At 48.8% G+C, this 20,455-nt stretch overlaps 2 protein-coding genes and 1 pseudogene across 6 annotated transcripts in view; 1 reads left to right on the forward strand and 2 right to left on the reverse strand.

Annotated features, from left to right (window-relative positions):
- Positions 1-8,636, forward strand: part of MYH10 (myosin heavy chain 10) — a 144,134-nt gene extending 135,498 nt beyond the window's left edge. For both annotated transcript variants that reach the window (XM_037028367.1, XM_037028366.1), the window contains 6 exons: positions 1,945-2,033; positions 2,884-3,007; positions 3,091-3,299; positions 4,522-4,630; positions 5,915-6,087; positions 6,917-8,636. In XM_037028367.1, coding sequence (XP_036884262.1) covers positions 1,945-2,033; positions 2,884-3,007; positions 3,091-3,299; positions 4,522-4,630; positions 5,915-6,087; positions 6,917-7,061 — 849 coding nt within the window. In that variant the 3' untranslated portion in view covers positions 7,062-8,636. The remainder of the gene's footprint in view (positions 1-1,944; positions 2,034-2,883; positions 3,008-3,090; positions 3,300-4,521; positions 4,631-5,914; positions 6,088-6,916) is intronic.
- Positions 8,637-12,387: 3,751 nt separating this feature from the next.
- Positions 12,388-12,475, reverse strand: LOC118974758 (uncharacterized; annotated as a pseudogene).
- A 2,265-nt stretch (positions 12,476-14,740) lies between these two features.
- The window catches only part of NDEL1 (nudE neurodevelopment protein 1 like 1), a 60,288-nt gene continuing 54,573 nt past the window's right edge, over positions 14,741-20,455 (reverse strand). For 3 of the 4 annotated variants that reach the window (XM_037028099.1, XM_037028101.1, XM_037028098.1), the window contains exon 9: positions 14,741-15,897. In XM_037028099.1, the coding sequence (XP_036883994.1) occupies positions 15,804-15,897 (94 nt within the window). In that variant the 3' untranslated portion in view covers positions 14,741-15,803. Of the gene's footprint in view, positions 15,898-18,909; positions 18,945-20,455 lie in introns of all 4 variants that reach the window. The other variant, XM_037028100.1, reaches the window with a different exon arrangement.

The raw sequence follows: 20,455 nt of genomic DNA on the forward strand, positions 1-20,455 counted from the left end.
AGAAATTCTGGATAACATGTTACCAAAGACATAAATGGGGATCGAGTTTCCAGAAAGGAAGGGGACTCCCTAGCAGTCAGGTGTGCGGAAGGAACTGAAAGCCAGGTAGGGATGCAAACACTGCGCAGACCCGATGCCATCTTTTGGTTCCCGTCCCTCTTTGTTTTCTACTCCATTAGTTTTCGCTTATACCTTTATTCCTTTGGATTTCTTTTCCTGACACTCATTAATTTCCAAGCTTTTCTTTTGTCTATTATGTTCATAGAACACTGTAAATTCTGCTCAGTGTACTGTTGTTTTGTTTTTTATAGTTTTATTGCTTGTGGTTAGAGAACACTGAGAGTCGAGCAGCTCTAGGGCCTAGAATGTAGTCAGTCTTTATAAAGATTCCACACGCACTAAAAAAGAACACATATCGTCAATGAAGGAGAATGTTCAAGACCCATGTGCCTCATCGTGTAGTTGGTCAGCAATGTCCCCAAAGGTGATGGGGCTCTGGGGCCTGTCTCCTGGAGAGCTCCTGGGATGTTACGCAAAGTCCCCACAGCCCAGTACTCTGTTCTCAGAAAACTGAACGCATGTCTTTTAGGCCTTCAGACGAGGGATCGTTGCAATAGAGGGAAGACTGATCTGGAAAGCTAGCCCCATTTATCTGGTTTTCTGTCCCTCAGACAGACGCCTTTGTTCATCTGAGTGGTAGGCCCTGGGGTCCTCTCTTTCTCCCATGGGTCCCTCAGCCTGCCTGTAGCACACTCAGCCAGTGGTCAGGAAGGAGCCCTCCTGGGCCCAGGAAACTAGACCCCCAAAGGCCAGATGTCGGGGTGGGTGCTTACACAGTGTTTGTTAATCAGAGGCCGTCGGGTCAGGCCCTAAGTATTGTGCCTGCTGCCTTCAGGTCCCAGACCCACACTGTGTCCCGTATGTTAGGGTTCTGTGTGTTGGAACCCAGGCCTTTCAAGGGGCAGTGGGCACAACACCCTGTGCTTGAACATAAGAAGCAGGTGCACATGCAGCCCTTACTCCACGGGCATCTTATGGTGTGCGTTTGCCCAGTACAGCATCTTTTGGAAGGAGCAGCTGGTGGGAGGAGGCTTTGGACAGGGTGGGAGTCAGAAACAAGTTTCTACTATTGACCAACCTTGAGACTTGAGACTTTGGGCAAGTCCCTCATCTGTGTGGGCCTGTTTCATCCATAAAATAAGGGATATAGTGCAGTTCTCAAGTCCTGAGAATATGATCTTTAACCAGTTGGGTAAGCAATGACACCTGCCTATGGAAAATCCTCTGTCCAAGAAAATCTGTGGGAAAGCAGCCATCGGGCAGTTCTTCCTAAGGAGGGCCACCAGCCGGCACCTGTCGATTCCTTTTTCCTGCCCTGTTCCCTGGGAGGGCCCTGCAGAGCTGCAGTAGCCTGACTGGCCAGGGCCCCCCTCTCCTTCCAGAAAAAGGCCCTGCTCACCACAGAGGCCCAGCTCTGCCCCGGCGGTCCCACACCACCCACCTTCTCCCATGGGACCTGTGATCCTCATTGCACGGCAGGAGCACCTCATCTTCTGGTGCCTAGCTAGTTAGTGTACTTGATCTCTAAACTACTACTCGTATATGTGACAGATACTTTCATGACCATGAAATAGTGTGACTCTGAGTCTGCATAAAGTTTGCACTCCGTTTATGATAAAGAAACAGCAGCTTCCTGGGGAGGGCAGGGATATATGTAGCTGTGTCTTAACTTGGGACAGCCATGCCCTTGCATAGAGTAGGACTTCCCTCTGTGGGCACATCACCTGGCTGACCTGCACCCAGACATTCTCTCACCAAACCTGCCAGTTTAGTTCTCACATCAAACTGCGGTTTGAGGCATAAACAGTGCCTAGAGCAAGGTGGCTACTGCCTGTAGACATTGCCAGATTTCATAAGCTACAATCATGGTCTCAACTCATTTAGGAACTTGCCTCATCCGAGCGAGCCCGCCGGCACGCGGAGCAAGAGAGAGATGAGCTAGCTGATGAGATCGCCAACAGCGCCTCTGGCAAGTGAGTCTCCCGGCAGCCAGTGGGATGAGGTGGGCATCCAGAAACCAGTGGCAGCCCCGCTGGTTCCCTCGGGCACCTTCAGTTTGTGCCCTTGGACTTGCCAGCTGTACTGAGGCAGCCATGGTGTTGTCTGGAATAGGAGTCCATAGTTGGTTTGCTCAGCTGTTCAAACTCTGGAAAGATGAACACAGGATGCTGGGCCTCTGGGCTGCCCCCGCCACTGCTGGCTGCCCGATGAGGGCAGCTCACACCTTATTGCCTGTCATGCCTGCACTGGGCGTGAAGGAAGTACGTTCAGAGCTAACCTGGTTTGCACAGCCTCGAAATGCAGGTCTCCACTCTCAAATTCACTAGGTTTGGCAAGTAAATTCCTTTGACTTACCTTTCCCTGAATGACTTTTCATTAAAAGATACCCTTTTTTTCCAGTTAGAAAATTGCTTTCTCAGATGGAGAGGTCATCATGGTCATTTCCCAGCATGCCATGAGGAGGAGTTAGCATCTTATCTCAGTGCACTGGAAAGCCAGTGCAGGTTAAACTAGCAATGGCAGGATCTACTTGTGCTTTTGAAAGCTGCTAGGGGAACAGGCAGAGAAGCAGCAGGGAGGTGAGCAAGGAGGCTGCCACAGGGGTGCAGGCGAGACGTGGTGGGGCTCAACTGGGGTGACAGGTGGGAGGGTAGAGAGAAGTGGGTGGCCTGTTTCGAGTGTGATCAGAATTTGACAGATCAGGCGATGGGTGCGGGGGAGAGAAAAATTGAGACAGCACTCAGTTTATAGTGGCAGCGTGGAGGAGCCACCCCACTGCGAGCCCCTGTGTTGTGCTAAGCTGGGTCCTCCTTGCCCCGCCAGGTCCGCGCTGCTGGATGAGAAGCGGCGTCTGGAGGCTCGAATCGCACAGCTGGAGGAGGAGCTTGAAGAGGAGCAGAGCAACATGGAGCTGCTCAACGACCGCTTCCGCAAGACCACGCTGCAGGTGGCTCATGCAGCAGCCCATCACCTGGGAAGGGCTGTGCTGTCCCTCAGGCACAAATGACTAAACCCGCCTGTCCTCTCCAGGTGGACACACTGAACACAGAGCTGGCGGCAGAGCGCAGTGCTGCCCAGAAGAGTGACAATGCACGACAGCAGCTGGAGAGGCAGAATAAGGAGCTGAAGGCCAAGCTGCAGGAGCTAGAGGGTGCTGTCAAGTCCAAGTTCAAGGCCACCATCTCAGCTCTGGAAGCCAAGATTGGTCAACTAGAGGAGCAACTTGAGCAGGAAGCCAAGTAAGAGGTTTTTGATGCAATAAATCAGCACTCACTGCGCCTGTGCTACTGAGCAGGTCCAGGCTCAGCTTGTGAGCCAGAGACCAGACAGACACTTGCCCTGTGGGGGTTCCTGTGGTGGGGAAGAGATGACGGACAAATAGAGCCAGAATGAGAAAAGGAAGTGGTGTGAGCCCTCCAAGAAGGCTGGGCTCACCTGTCAGCTTTTCCAGGACTCAGCTGGTCATACTCTGCCCCATGGTTGTCTAGGCCCATAGTTTATACCTCTACCCAAAGTTGGTTTTCCAAGTTGGTGGCATCACATGAAACGCTATAACTTGTTGCCAGGAAAGGAAAAGTTTTTCTTTACCCATAGGGACAGCTTGACAGTTTGTTCTATTGTAGTAAACCATTTTAGTTTTTGAAGAGTTGTCCAGCACAGCTTTTGGCAAGCATTTACAAACCTATCAGACCTTCAGAGTTACTGTTGTTGGAGAGCTCGGGCCAGAAGTGCAGGGCCTGTGCTCAAAGCCCTGCACCCTCCCCGACCCGGGATTCCTACTTCCGCCCCACTCTTTCAACCCCAGTGAGCTCAAATAAAACAATTGAGGGTTTGTTGTTAGCTGTAATTAACACGACTCACCCTTCCAGCTAATTCTATCACTATCCATTTTTGCATAATGTGTGTCGAGGAATAGAAGGACCTGTTCTGTTTGCAGTGTAGTTCACCAAGTAAGTTCTCGTTCCTCCATAAGGAACAATGTAGGCTTGTCGAAAAACATGGCAATCTGACTGCTGACTAAAGAGGGTGGAGGTTCCCCCAGTGTTAGCTGCTGTGCCCGTAACATCATGGTGGGTCTTTGTTTTCCAAGCTAACGATTTAGGAGATTCGGGTAGCCAGCCAAGGTCTTTGTCTCCAAAAGGCCTGCACTCAGCGTGACAGGTAGCCTGTATCTAACGCTGGATCTTCAGATCACTAAAGTGCTTCACCTGCGTGTGAAGGAAGACACTTTTTCTACCTATCAGTGTTAGGCTGCATTAGAGGCTGTTCATACTGTGACCGGAAAGGGAAAGTTTTTGGACCCTATTAATCCTGATGTTGTTCTCGTCAGAGAGGTCCTGGAAAGCACTCCAACATATGTCATCTTCCAGAGGAAAAGGACTTTAAAAAGTGCATTCCCCATCCTACCTTCATTTCAAGAACCACAAAGACTGATAATTAATGGGTTGATCACCTTCATAGGGAGCGAGCAGCAGCCAACAAACTGGTCCGACGCACTGAGAAGAAACTAAAAGAAATCTTCATGCAGGTTGAAGATGAGCGTCGCCATGCCGACCAGTACAAAGAACAGGTAAGGAAGGAGGTGGGGCAGGGCGAAATGTCTCCCACCCTAGAAATGACTGTGTAAGGAGACTGGTGCAGACTGGCTAAATTCAGAAAATGCTATTTGAAACTCGTAATTCCAGTGCCCTAACAAACATGTGCTGTTTCCGCCAGGCACTCCTGGGTGCTGGGAGTATAGAGGTAATCCAGACACGGCCCCCACCCCTCAGGGCTCGCCGAGAACCCCAGAAATGCAGAGAAGTAGGGGAGAGCACAGGGTGAGGGCTTTGAAGTGTGAGGCCATAACTCAACCTTGAAGTTCTCTGTTTCCTCCACTGGAGCATGTGTCTCCTGAGTGCCGAGGCTCCCGCCTGTCAGCCAGTGTCAGTGGTTCTGACCTGTAACACACCTGGAGTGGCTCCTGGGCGTAGAGGGCTGGCACTGTCTACTGGCTGGGTGGAGGGGTAGGGGCTGAACAGAAAGCAGAGAGAAAACAAATGTGCTGCATGCGGGACCCCACTGGTTTTCCTTGTCTGCATCCAGGCATCCTTTTTCTCTTGAAGTGTCAAGAGAATGTTCTGATGCCCTGGCCAGGTAGCTCAGTTGGTTAGAGCATCCTCCAGAAAGTTGTGGGTTTCATCCCTGGTCAGGGAACATACAAGAAATACAGGAAGCAACCAATGAATGCATAAATAAGTAGAACAACAGAATCGATCTTTCTCCCTCCCTTTCGAAAATCAATTTATTTTAAAAAGAGTATTTTAATAAGATGTGGTCAGGTCTGCATAGATAACAGCCTAGGTCGCTGAGGTGGGTGGAGCTGAGGATTCTGCTGCCTTTGACCCAAACCCTTTTCTTCCTCTACCCCAGTCAGGCACCCAGAGCCTCCCCTTCTTCCCCCACCCTCAGAGTCTAACAGCACTGAGGGCAGTTCTGGAGGTGCGCCTGTAGGAGTGCATGATCGTGTCAGGTCCTCACAGTGCCAGTGCACTTAGGTCACAGCACATCATCCGAAACCCCCACGCTGAAAGGCGTCCTCTCCTGGGGCTGGAGACTGACGCACTGCCAGCCCTTCTGGGTTCTGCAGAAATAGCAATTCCCTTTCACAGTCCCATAGGTCACTCAAGAAAAACCTCAAAAGGGTGAAAATAGGGTTTTAAGTTTCCTCTGTAGATGCTCCCTTTGCTGAGAATAGCAGGGCCATCCACAGTCTGAGCACGCTGGTGTGGCTGGTGGGGCCGGAAGCTGTGTTGACACATGCAGTATGCGGTGGTCCAGTCAGGTGTGACTTGACTCATGTGACTCCCCCAAGATGGAGAAGGCCAATGCCAGGATGAAGCAGCTCAAAAGGCAGCTGGAGGAAGCAGAAGAAGAAGCTACCCGTGCCAATGCATCTCGGCGTAAACTCCAGCGGGAGCTGGATGATGCCACGGAGGCCAACGAGGGTCTGAGCCGGGAGGTCAGCACGCTGAAGAACCGGCTGAGGTGAGCGGCCTGGGGGAGCCTGCGCCCTAAGCTTGCCCAGACAGCCAACCAGGCCTGGGGCTCAGGCTTTGTCTTTTCTGAAGTGCTTTACTTAGACTCCTGTAGAGTTACTTGTTCTCGCTGTTAAATCACCTCCCCTTTCCATTCAGGATTTCTGGCTCTCAGTAGTCCTCAAGGAGAAGAGAAGAGACATGGCTCCCCTTACTCCTTTTTTTTGCCATTTACTAATGGACCGCACAGAGCTTAAGCCTGTCCAGGTGTCCATCCATGTTCAAGGTCCGCAGTGAGGAGAGGTCCCAGCCTCACCACCACACTGCGTTCAACGTGCACCGGGGAGCGGGCAGGGCACAGAGCGCTGCACTGCTTCCTCCCCCAGAGAAAGAGGGGAGGCGGGTGCCAACACACTGGCCCACAGCCAAATTCTGAACTGCCCGGCTTCTGTATAGCCAGTCAGCTGAGGGTGGCTTTTACATTTATAAAGGTTTAGGGGAAAAAGGAGAATGTGCAACAAAGACCTGATTTGGCCCACAAAGCATAAATAAAATATTTACTATCTGCCCTTCATAGAAACATGGCTGTTGGTCAGCAGGTGGAGCTTTGCCCTCAGCCTCCTGCTTGGCCCCACTGCGTGTTGGCCAGGGCGCTCGTCCACGGGCTGCAGTGGGGTGGAAACCCCAGGGCCTGTCCTGACCCTGCCCGCCCACCCTGGGTCGGGTCGTGTGTTCTGAGGAAGGGGTGGGAGTTGGGTGTCACGAGGTGATTGAACAACTTGACAGCCACACCTTCTTGTGCGTTGACCCCGCACGTGTCTACTTTCCCTTCCCTCCAGGCGAGGCGGCCCAATAAGCTTTTCCTCCAGCCGATCTGGCCGGCGCCAGCTGCACATCGAAGGGGCTTCCCTGGAGCTGTCAGATGACGACACCGAAAGTAAGACCAGTGACGTCAATGAGACGCAGCCGCCTCAGTCAGAGTAGTCACAGGAAGCCAGTGGAGGCAGTACAGTGGGACACCAAGGAACTCCCTGCACCAGCCTGCCTTGGGCCGCCTACAGACTTAGGAAACGGGCAAGCTACGGGGCTCCTTCCTGAAAGGTCAACTGTGTCTTAAGGCTTTCCAGCCTGCACATACTGTGTCCTGCTTCAGATTAGGTACAACTGCTCCCCTTTTTATATATAAACATACACAAAACATGCACATTTTAAACAGATTGTCTCATCATTGCATCTATTTTCCATATATTCATCAAGAGACCATTTTATAATACATGTTAAGAAGAGAACCCTTTTTCAAACAAACTTCAGACCCTTGTTGCCAGTCGCCGGGTCATCGGGGCAGCCCTGTGGTTGTTGCTCAGTCGCTCTGCATGCTCTGTCCTACAGACAGGTAACGTAGCTCTGTGTTCCTGTGGCCCCGACTCCTCAGCTACATCGAGTCTCTTAGAACATTGTGAAGCCTAAACTGCACTTGTATCTCTCATTTCCTTTGAATAATGATGAACACTATTTCAGTGAGCAAACTGTGAAAGGGGCTTTGGAAAGATTAGGAGGGGTGGGTTGGATTGGGGGGCACAGCATTCATTTAGGGTTCCCATCTTCCTTGGGTTGGTGGTATCCCCACATCTTGTCATGTGAACTGTCCTTGGCCAGGGCCGTTCTGTGCGTAGAAAGGATAGTGGCCACAATGCAGCTGCAGCCCCAGAGGTGGCAATCGCGTTGACCTTGGGGCAGTCTCCCGCACCCTGTGGCTTTGCCAGTGTCCTTCCCTCACTTCAGGAACAAGCAGCTGCAGGCTCCGGAGCAGGAGTCAGCGGGAGGCCCTCCCTTGCCAGCCAGACTTTCGTGCTGACCTTGCAAATTCAGCCGCTGCTTTGAGCCCAAAATGGGAATATGGTTTTGTGTCCGAGACTCGTTCCAAGCTTGTCGATGAGGTTTACAGACCTCAAGAACAGACGCCATCTGCCTGAATGTTGACATGCCAGTGGATGTGAATCCTTTTTCATTTTTCCTTCTCCCTTCCCTTTGGACAGTGTTACAGTGAACATTTAGCATTTTTGGTTGATAGTTAAGCAAACTGACATTACAGAAAGTGCCTTAGACACTACAGTACTAAGACAATGTTAAATATATTATTTGCCTCTGTAACAATTTAATGTATTAAGTTTTGACTGTGCTTCATATCATGTACCTCTAGTCAAAGTGGTATTATAAACATTCGGTGACAATGAATCAGTGTTAAATATAAATCCCTGATCCTCTGCAACGTGCTTGAAAACACAAACCTTTTGGGTTAAAAGCTTTAACATCATTAGGAAGAATTTATCATGTGGGTTTGGAGTCTTTGATTTTACCCCTTTATGAATTGTACTGGCTGTTGACCACCAGACACCTGACTGCAAATATCTTTTCTTGTATTCCCATATTTCTAGACAATGATTTTTGTAAGACAATAAATTTATTCATTATAGATATTTACGCCTGCTCTATTTACTTGGAGGAAAAAGCACCCGTTAAGAATAAACAGACCTCAATAAACAAGAATAAACATGTGAACGTGGAATGTTTTCTCACCTTCTGTTCTCATTTCCCCTCTGATCTGATGGGAGGTTGGGAACTACACGGACTTAAAATGCCGACTGCCAGGTCTGCTTTTTGAGGGCACTGCACTCCCCCAAAAGTGTCAGATGACAGGCTAGTTCTTTGGGCAGGCTTGGCTCAAGTCTTATTCTCACCAATGGCCTCTCTGTTTTGAAGATGCACTGGGAAGGAAAGGGCCATGGGGGCTGGAGACCTGATTGTTAACAGAAAAGGGAGCCTTGGGGGCTGCAGGGTGCGGCCTTGCAGAGGGTTTCAGTTGCTGTTTACTGGATTCGAGTATTTTAAGAGAGCCAAGAAGTTTCAGACTGCATTTCCAGGCAGTATACACACTGAAAATGATTTCAGGAGGATTCAGTGATAAGACGCAAGGGCAGCCTTATTAGTGTGGGCCAATTAGGATGGGCCTGAGAAGTAACTAAGGGGGCACAAAACCACAGAGAAAATGCTGGATTTTTTACTTACTCCATAATATTCTTAGGCTGGTTCTGGTGGTATAAGGTATATATCCAGGCTTCTTGGCAGTGGTGGGAATGTAAAAAAATGGGCAAAAGTGCTTTTCTCCCATGTCACTACCATGGGGGAAAACAGTGAGTTGCGGTTACCATGTTTCATGATGTGTTCTCACCCTTATACTCAGGATCTCAGTCCAAGTGTTTGTGGAATTCAGAGGCTGGTATTTCTCAAAAAGTAAGAATGCTTCCCACCTGGCTGGTTTAACTGGTATTAAAGTCACTGTTTCCCAGCTGCTCAGCCCATGAGGAGAAGCACGTCATCTGCATAGACCGATTTCAGTTCCTGATTCCAGAAATACCAACTAGAGGGAAGCTCTTTCTTTACCAACCACCATTTCGCAGTCTACAGAAAGGTAGCTCATAAAGCTTCTGCTGGGCGTGTAAAGCACAAGGAAGATAGTTCATGGGACCAAGCTCTGTGTCAGCCTCAAGCTGGCTAGCTTCCACCCAGCAAGAGTGGCTCACCTGGAGAAGGAATCCAGGTCAGACTGGGAAAGCCTTAACATTTGCTAAGATAAAGTTTAGATGCAGTGAGATGGGGGGGTTTAACGTGCAGCTTTCGTGCTAATGAATGCCCTGTCTGCCCTTGCCACATCAAGGTGCTTCCTTCTTAATGCATACACTCCAGGGAATTAAATTGCTTCCACAGGGGTAACACAACCAGTGTTCCTAGTCTGACTCACCTGAGGGACTTCTGACATCAGAGGGACTCTAGAACCCTGTCACACTTCCTTTCTGTCGCCAAGTTTCCCATTCCTGGATACCTGAGCTAAGATGAAGTGGAGCCAGAAGACCAAATTATAAATTGTTCTCAGGGCCAGCCATCCCTGCGGCTCTGCCTGTGACTGACCCATGGCCCTGGATGCCAATGTTGCCCCAACAACATTGGGGAAGAAGAGAGCTCAAAGCTGTCAAGGGACAACCACTTCCTGTCCCCATCCTGACCCAACTAAAAAAGAAAAAATCAAGCCAGAACAGGCCTTTGGCTCTAATATTTAGAAAGTGGAAAGGATGTCTCCTCCCACTAGTCCCAGGCAAGACTGAGAGTGAAGCCTGTGGCTGAGACCCAAGGTGAGTTCCTGTACACAAACGGTTCCCAGTCACAAGGGCACCAAATTCTAAGCTTTTGCTAGAATGCCATTTCCTGTGCCAGCTGTCAGGACCAGGCAGAGCAGTCCCCTTCCTCTTGTAGGCAGCCTCATGTCATTTGGGAATCTAGCAAATCATGTGAAGCACTCATACGATAGTCAGAAATCTCATATGAAACTATCAGTAAGGGAATACTGGCATGATGTCAGTTTCCAAAGACAACTGCAGTTACTGTACCTGTGTACAGTATACAAAAAGTGTGACCATGTCCCTCAACCCTTACCAAGGCTAGAAATTCATGTTTGATTCATTACAACACTGAGGTCTGTTTATTTTTTCCACATAGCCCAATAATGGACTTCCTACTGACTGGGTGTCATGAAGCCTCATTCAAGAAGTAAAGCAACATAATCTATTGAATTTGGGGTCTGACGGGCATCCAAGCACAGCACTGCCTCCTTCCAAGTACTGCGTAGCTTCTAAGACACCCGCGTCCTCACTTGTGTAAACTCCTGCGTCTCGCAATGACCACCAGTAGGTGGCAGCTGTGTCAGGGTTGTCAGGGTAGGGTCAATAGAGCCCAGCATCAGATCTCACAGAATGGGTATTGGCAGCTTAGAAGACAACTCTGGAGAATGTGCTTTTCAGAAATGCTCCATCACCAGCGCTCACCAAGGCTCAGAGGACAACGCAGCTTGGGAAGACATGCACAAGGACAATTCTAGGTCGAAGTGTGGTTCAGAACATCAGAATCACAACAAGTTTTAGGAATGTTCACATTTTCCTTTTTTGTACAAATTTTGTATGAATTAAGGGTAATATGATGAAAATCTGTCCAAAGTCTAAAAGAGCTCTTTCAGTAAATATAAGAAGTCAAAATAAGCACATTTTTTCTAACTGGTACATTTTTCTTAATGGTTCACAAAATGAAGGTGGATCTTACGACTGCTGGTGTGTGAGACTCTATGAAATGCAGTGCTCTCTTCACGAGGCTGGGGCTGGGGCGGAGCCTGGGGGCTGGTTTTTAGGTCACCCAGCAGTCAGGGAGCCTCTGCTTTGAGCTACTTGTTCAAATCTCAGAACTTCTCAGCGCAGGTCTTCTGGCCAATTTAGGTAATGAAAGAAAATCAATCCCATTACTTAAATTTTTCTAAAAAACAAATTTTGGCAACTTAAAAAAAAATTTGAACCCTAAAGAAGTAAACCACTTGCATCATTTGAATTTCACTTCTAATTCCTTTTATACAGCTGTATTCAGCAAGCTCGCTTGGTTCCTGTCCTCCTCCCACTGGTCATCTCCATTGCTGATCACCACACTTCAGGTTCAGTGGCTCTGCGATGCCCCATACAGCTGCTCAAGTCTCCCTGACCACTCCCCACTGTCAATTATCACCACTGGGACTGATTCTATTTGTTCTTACTGCTGGAAAGACGAGTTTTTATAGCATATGTTACTCTGATTCAAGACTTACACAGACTAATTTAGTGACACCAATAATGTAAAGGTGTACCTATGCCCCTAAATTCTAGGTGACAATGAGATTTTTCCTAGTTAAAATAATCCCATTTTTCAATGAACAAAAAGAAAAGGAAAACAGCGGTCCTCCGTCCCATCCTCCCCTGACCTACTGACAGGGAGCACAGGCTCTGAGCCAATGCAGACACACACTCTGCCTGTGCCAAACAACTGACCGCCTGCGCCGCTCCCACAGCACCGCCCAGGCCTCCGCCAGCGAACCACAATCCAGGCAGGACCTCTATTTTAGTGGCACAGCAAACCTGATACCTAATTACAAATACCCCAAGTAAACAGGTTAAATTTCTGTTTGGTTCGCATGTTTCCCTTGGCGTCAGTTATGTTAGACTCCTGTGGGTGCGGACAGATACCATGACTCCAAACTGTAGCCCACACAGCACAAACCCACTTGGTCCCCGAAAACAAGCCCTGTAAGCTTCGCTGTTTCCACATTTGCCTCTTTACATGTGCTACCTTATAAAGGAAGTCTCTTAAATTAACACTCATTCAAGATTATTACTTTTCAACACCTAAAAAAGGGCTACTGTATTCCCATAGATTCTATTTTTAGTACTCACAGCAACAGTCGTCAGATAAGAGGCTTTAAGTCGTCTTATCCTCCCCTGCTCCCATTTTTAGTAACAAACTATAGAAATGATCCCTGAAAGTATAGTCTTCCATTTTTAGGAATGAATCAAATAACATCTAAATTTTAAAGGCCCAGTTAGTGTTCTCAAGTTGTTTTAACCTTTGGGGCAAATATAGAGAGGAAAACAATCCTTGAAATAAACATTGAGGAAAACGCTTGCCTCAGCATTTTGTAGGCAAACAGAGAAAAAGAGTCGACTGCTTGGACCCATCCCCTTTCTGGGCTTATTCCTACCAGAAGCCAAACTGACCGTCTCAGTGTGAGCCAGGCAGGGCAAGCTAGGGCTGGTCCCTAAAGCTGTGGCTCCACCCCAGGCCACCTCCCCTTCCCTAGAGGTACCTGCTTCCGCCTTGGCTCTCAGATGCTAATGGCACTTCTGGGACAGCTTCTGAGAGAAGCACCGTCAACACTCCACAAGCACAGGACCAGAAGAGGGCTGGGTGCACCATCCCTCCTGTTGCAAGGACTGTGCCAGCCTCACAGCTCAGCTCCAAGTCAGCTCATCTCCTGAGACACAGGACAGAGTCAAGGCCAGCAAGGCCTCAAGTTTGGACAGGTGGAAAACACGAAGAAAACGACCCTTAGCTCGTTTCCAATCCTGGCTTTTCTTTGAACTAGCTGTGTGAGTTCAGACCAGTCACTTACGCTCTGGGCCCACCTTCCCGTTTATAAGATGAGCTGAAACCAGCTCATCCTACTCTCAGGACACCTGTATCTAATTCTCACGTGCCTCACTTGTGACTCAACAACCCAACTTTGGCTACTGGATCTGAACTGAGTTGGCTGGGTATAATATAGTTTCTACCACTCTGGGCTGAAGTTCTAATGAGAGCCAGGCAAACCTGGGCACTGTGCAGCCCCAGGCAGAGAACCCACCCAGAGGCAGGTGGCTGATAGGTCATTTTTAGCCAGATGGGCAAACAGTACGTAGTAGCTTTCATGCTGGGTAGCAAATGCTCTACCTGAGCAAGTACAAAGAAGCGTCTTGAACCAAATAATCCAAACAGTTGAAAACAGGCCAAAGGAGTCAGCCAGCTTCCTCATGAGGTCATAGGCCAAGGGCAGCTGTAGCTATTAATATATATATATATATATATATATATACACACACACACACACATATACATATACATACATATATGGAGGGGGGGTCTTCTCCTAAAGGAACTGGAAATAAGCCTAGCAGCACACTGCATTTTCGTAGACCTGGCCTGTGCTCTCCTGGACCCAAAGCAGTGGTGATGTCCAGTGAACAACATGTGGGCCTCTGGGGCCTGGGCCCCTCCGCTCCATCATCTGACTGAACAATTAACCATCTGGATGAGAACCATCTGGATGAGATGACCCCAGGGGTGTTCAGCTGGAAAGGAACTGAGAAGCCACTGGGTAGCCAGGGACAAGGACTCAGGGGTCCAGAACTCATCTCTGCTTTAACCAGAGTAGCTCTGCTTATCGTGTGTTAGATTTGGGGTCCCTGCATAAGCAAAGAAGTCTGCTGAATGTTTAAGCTTGTGATCTACTCCAACCCTTCCAATGACTGGGAAAGAAGCGGGAGTTGGTGCCCATCAGGAAGAGGCCTGACGTTTTCAGCTGCTCAGCGGGCACAACTGGCAGACACAGCGCACACCACTGCAACATCTCTCGGTGAGCCCGCTTCCTGGAAAACCTCTGGGAACAACTAATAGAAGACATTTCTACCCACATACTAACAGACAGAAAAAGAATGTTTACGTGTATCCTACTTAAGGTTTCCTATTCACTTAGGAATTGGATTCACTTCTCATTTATGGTTTTAAAACTATACACTATACTGTTATGCTCTTTGTTATAAGCAATGTCCAGAATCTGATACATTCATTGACTCCATTTACACATTTCTCAAGTCCAGTCACCTTATGCTCTGCTACCAGACATCTGGCACCTTCTCTCACTTGCCAACATCAACTTAAGGGAGAAAAGCCCCAACCCAAGTAACCTCTAGCCCCAGAACACCAGCGTGTGCCGTGAAAGGCAACACAGCTGATGGGCCCACTCCTGGATCCATCCTGGTTATCCTGCGACCTAGCAAACTGCCCCCTCAAGGTCCCAGTCTTTCCTCCCAGGTTTGCATGAGGGGTTGGAGCCACTCTCAGGCTGCTCCTGGAGTCAGAGCGAGGACACCGTCTGGGCAGAGCAGCAGGCGCAGCTGAACGCAGCTCCGTAACTCCAGTTCTTCTCTCGCAGGATGGCAGGAACACAGTAACACAACCTGGATACTTTTTTGTGTGAAATTTATTTTTTCCACATTAAAAGATTTTTTTTGAGGGGAAGTATTTTCTTCTTTTTTTTTAACCACATGATGATCCTATACAGCTGCCCAGAGTAGGACACCATCGTAAGTCATTAACATGCCATATGAGTTCTGAATAAATAAAAGCCACAAAGCCCAAGTTATATACAAATATCTTAGGCAATGTTTACGAACCTATGTACAATAAAACAAATGTAAACAGTAAACGCAGCATGAGAGCAATCAAAGGACACACAGGGACAGCCACCCAGTCTGCCCCCCGGAGCCGGCACCAGCCAGCCCCTGGAATCAGGCCACTCACTCCTCCCTTCTACACTAGAGAGGCCCTCAGAAGACAAAACAAAAAAGCTTGTGAAGCCATCACTTAACTGAAGGACCAGAAATGCCACCACCTCCACCCCTGGTCTGAAGAACCCGGAGGAGGAAAAGACAGCGCAGAGGCCCAGCCCCATTTGTGCCCAGGTCCCGGAGGCCCCTGCTCTGGGGTGGGGGCAGGTCTACGGGATGACAACTGCTGAAGTCAAATCAGAAGGTGCAGCAAATGTTTCCTAACTCAATGACCTTCCTGACTTGGCCAGCAACAGGCCCAAACTGTGTGGGGCGGAGCTGGGGGGCACGTGATTGTGAGCACTGAAGATGCTGGGCAGGAGCTCAGGAGGGCGCACGTTGACCTGATTTGGGAGAGAACTTCTAGAAGATTTGCAATGTCCTAAATACAACTAAACCCTATCAGTACTGCAGGGTGGAGGTTGAGGCAGATGTGATGAATGGGTACTTCTGTATCCGGAGACCAAGTAATACACGTATGTATCACTGTGTGACCCACAAAGTGCAATCGTGTGAAACCAACGGCACTACGGCGAGAAGAGAAAATAGCCAGTATTGATATCGCGCAGAGTCCTGGGGCTGGGCAGGGCCAGCAGCTGCCACTGCATGCAGCCCACCCTCGGCCGGCCCTGGGGAGGCAGACAGAGGGGCGCAGGCCGAGCCCAGGCGCCGAAGGGTGAGGCGTGGGTGTCCTGGGTTGATGGAGGAGGGCAGGAGTCCTGGCCTGGAGGCTGGGCACTCACACGCTGAGAGGCAGCACACCCGGTGCCGACGAGGGACGTGAGGAGCCCAGACCAGGAGGAGGAGGAGCCGGGTCAAAGCCGTTTACTGCCCTGTGGGGGTGACCAGAGCAGAGAAGGGAAGGGGGAAGAGAGACACTGTCATTTAAAAATCATTGACACACAGCAAGAAGTTCATTTGCTCTCTAAAACTGTTTCTCTTCCTGGCCTGCAGTGGAACCCTCAGGGCCCAAGGGAACAGTGGCGCCTAGGAAGCACCAGTGGGTCAGAGACCTGAGCACTCAGTGGTTGTCCTCAGTGATGAGACCACGGGTGGTGCAACCCTGACTTTCCCCACAGAACAGGTCTAAATGTCTGCCAACAGGGAACTAGCTAAAGCAATATGGTACAACCATATGATGAAATAGTATACAACCATTAAAAACACATTCCAGAGTTCTTCAATAGCATGGAAAAATATTCAGAATGTAATTAATGGGAGAAAAAGGTTACCAAACGGTATGTGTTTGATGATATAAAAGAAGAAAACTTAAGTAGCATATATTCCAGATTCCAGATTATAGGCAGGCACTGCTATCTATGTAGCTAAGTCTAGAACGTGTGTGGCCCCTCTCACATGCACACACATATATGCACATAAAATCACATACTGTAGAAGGAAAATTTAACAACAGTTACTTTTCCTCCCTCTGAGATTGGGAATAAATTTTGTTTACTACTTTATACTTTGTTATTGTTTTTCAAATCTCCTACAATATACATAAATATCTTAATGAAGGGGGAAAAGTACCTTTTTATGTTATTAAGCAAGCAAAGCCAGATGGTAGGCTTCTCTGGTGACTGATGAGTGGCCAGCCCAAGGAGGACCCAGCTCCCCAGCCCCACGAGGCAGAGCGCCCCAGCCCGCGCCCCAGCCCCAGCCGCCTGGCAGCGCAGCCATGGAAGCAGGGAGGGAGTGAGAGCGAGGCCTGGACCCTCTCTCAGGAAACTGCTCCTGCCTTCCCATCCTAAAAAACTTTCCAGGAAATGCTGTCCCACCAACAGCTGGGGCAGCACAGCCAACTGCAAAGTGCCACACTGCACCTGCTCACCACTGTGCCCCCACCACTCCTGAGAGGGGTCTAAAGAGTTGAATACAGACTCATGGAGACAGTGCCTCTCACCAAAAATGCACCCATTTTCCCCACAAAGGCTAACTGTTCTGTTCACTGAGAGGCGAGTTTAATCTCACAGAGAAAGAGGCATGCAAGGAGTTCAACTACTCTGAAGAAACAGAGTTTCTGAAGAAACTAACCTCAGAGGATGGACTTCGAGTTTGAAACAAGTCTCCCACACACAGGCCAAGAGCAACAGGAGGGACTCTGACAGGTAACTTCTCCCTGCCGTACACTGTCCTACCTCGGTGACACACAGCCAGGGTTTCCCCTTATCCTTATGGCATTGGGGAGGTCAGAGAGTTGAGCCTCATAGCATTTGAAAACTTTAAATCATCCCTCCCTACACTCCCAAGGCCTATGCCTGTGCCTCCTCTGGCTCCTCATGCAGGTTTAGGACTGACAGCCAGCATTTTCAAGTTACGCGGACCTTCAGGGAACATGAAGTTCATCCCCACTGTTGTATTGCTAAGAAAACCAAGGCAGGAGAAGGTCCAACCATTCACCTGAGTTCACCTGTGAGCCCACCAATGGGGAAGCAGGGCTCATGACCTGCCTCCAGATGTCCAGACCGTTACCCTTTCCCGGGATCCTCCTGGCCAGAGGACATCTGACAGCCCTCAGTGAGCAACCACTTGGTGCTCCCGGTGCCGGTCAGCTCCAATGGGAAAAAGCAGCAGTGTGACCCGGAACACAAAGGGGAAACAAGAAACCAGGAAAGCCCTTTCTCTGTGTGAGTGCAAATGGAAGTTCTGGTTTACAGGATGGGTAGAATAGAGAGAGAATAACAATCTGCTAGGTCTCGCCCAGCACTTCTTTTCTGAGTCAAGAAGTGGGAAGTAAGAGGCTCAAGGGAGGAGAAAGCTGACCCCAGAGGTAGGACTGTCAGTCTGGTGATGTACCCTCAGGGAGCTGCCAGGTTGCGAAATGGGAGAGAAGAAAACACCTCCACACTCACCACACAGCAACAGAGCGACTGGAGACGTCCCGGTGGACCACACAGGAACGAATGGAAAGAGAACAGGCAGGGATGGAGCTAAAGATCAGGGAATCACCTATGCAAAAACGGTTACAGACGCTATGAAATTCCATGGTCTCATCACTTAAATCCAGTTAAAGTGTCTGAAAAATAGAGAATCCAGCTGAGAAAAGAAACTAAGGTCAGCTGGAAAATGGCAACAAAAGGAGGAAAAGGGGGGAAAGAACCAAGGCGCATGTAGTAGCTAGTCAGAACAATAAATCGAACACAACAAAGTATGGATACAGAATCCATCAAAGAAGCGAGGTGGAGCGCACCTGAGAAGGCAGTATAGCTAAGCATGAGTGGGCTGGAGCCAACTCAGGAGAGCAGGTGGACCACTCCACACCCTAGGCTCCCTAGTTAGATGAGCAAATGGAACACAGCACACTCCAGCCAGCTGCAGTGCCCACCCCAGGCTCTACAAACTGAAATGTACCTCCCTGAAAACTGAAAAGGAAGGCATCTACCATTCCAATGCACTTTGGGAAACAAGAGTGACTGCAGAGGGGAGAGACTCCACACAGCAAAGCTCCATAACCATTAGCTCCTGGTTAACAGGACACACCAAGTAACAGGAAGAGCCCCAGTCCCACGAAGACAGTCAAATGTGGTCCCAGGGCCTGCCAGTGAGGCTGACCCCAGTGTCACCACCACAGCACCTGACCACACACCACCAGTGCTGTCGGGCCTACTGCGCACAAGTGTCCCAGAACCACCATGACTCACAAGTGTTTGTTTTGCGTAGCTGAACCAATAGTAACTGTATACAGTCAAGTCAAACAGGAACTTGAAAGCTCACATATGGGCCGTAAGTTGGTTACAGCAGAGTCAGCCCCATGCAGTTAGTAAAACCAGTCTGTTAATCTGTCTTCCACCACACACCATGATTAAAAAAGAATGAAAAAGAGCACAGCAAACAAATTCAGTTACCCATGAACAATGTGGGAAATATGACTTTTTCTTGCCTAATAAAAAAAAGGAAAAAACATTAAACAGCAATACAAATACTATTTTCACAACATGCCCTAAAATTAGTTTATGTCCACCTGCCTACACACCCCCCTCCAAATCTAAATGGTTTACAAAATTAGGGTGATACATTAAGGAATTAATACAAGCTACAGAGGAAAAAAGAATGTTTGAGAGAGAACTGAAGTGCCCACACCACACAAGAATTTGTGTAATCCCAGGCAAGTGACATTACGGGCTGTGAGTGGCAGGAAAAAATAGAACAACACCTGGGAGGGAGGCCCAGCCAGCCACATTTTAGGAACTCACAGACATGACCACAGACTAGATAAAATCCTGATTCCAAGAAGCCCTCACATAACCGGACTCACAGATATTTTCAAATCCCATAGAGTTAATATGTAATAATAAGGTTTTTAATGCAGTAAGGCCTCATTCCACCTGAAGATTTGGAGGAAGGTGGGAGGGTGGGGTATGTATGTCTATTCCCACACATGTACATGCACACGAACCAGCTCTGAGTCACCCTGCCCCAAAGATGCCCCTCAGTCTCCGGGAGCACTAGGAAAACTGGTGCCATGCTACAGACACACTCCTTGGGAGTGAGAGGTAGGCAGGTGCACTCTAGAGCCACAGACTTTAAAATGAAGAGTTTTTCCTCATACTGAAACTAGAGGCCACACACAGTCTAAGAACTGGCATTTCTTCTTTTAAACTGACAGACTCAATAATGGAGCTGGGAGTTGGAATGCTCCCCCTTCCTGTTGCAGCTGGCTGGAAAAAGCCCTCACGGTTTTCATCTAGTCAATAGGTCTGCAGGGAGAAAGGCCAGAGGTAAAAAGCCAGGGAGGCCAGAGGGAAGGCAGAATCAAAGCAAAACAGTGGGGAAGTCAGATCACAGCAAAACCTATGAGAGAGAGTTAGCCTCAGGAATGTGGCAATTAGACAAATGCGGCTAAAGCAACAGGTTAACCTTTGAGTGTGCATATACAATCCCTTTATCATGTACACTAAGCACCTGAGCAAAGGCCAACCCACAAAAGCATATTTATTTCTTAATAGAAACAATAGTTAAAAATCTGTACTATTTAGACCAAAACTAAGTATCATCTATAACTTTCCATCAGGAAGTACATTCCAGGTGCAGTTCAGGCAGTAAAGCCCACAGCCACATCTCGGGATGGAGTGCCCCACGACAGCGCCCAGGCTCACACCTGGTTCCAGGTTACTCTGAACCCTACCGAGGGCTGGGCTCGCCTCTGGGCAGTCGCCCTGGTGCTCTGCATCAGGGGTCAAGCAGAAGCCAGTCTCTCATGAAGACAGGAGCAGTGAGCCTGACAATATTATCCCTCCTTCATCAGAACAATCTAAGGATTTGCTACATGCAAAGCCATCTGCCCAACCAATCCATTTCTGGTCCATGCCTATTCTCACATCATAAGGTGCCCAAGGCAAGAAATTGGATTCCAGATAGAAACTAGTAACTACTCTATTGGAAGTCATTCCA

This window comes from Sturnira hondurensis, unplaced genomic scaffold, assembly GCF_014824575.4.
Source record: "Sturnira hondurensis isolate 20B ecotype Veracruz unplaced genomic scaffold, ASM1482457v3 Scaffold0019835, whole genome shotgun sequence".
Lineage (NCBI taxonomy): Eukaryota > Metazoa > Chordata > Mammalia > Chiroptera > Phyllostomidae > Sturnira > Sturnira hondurensis.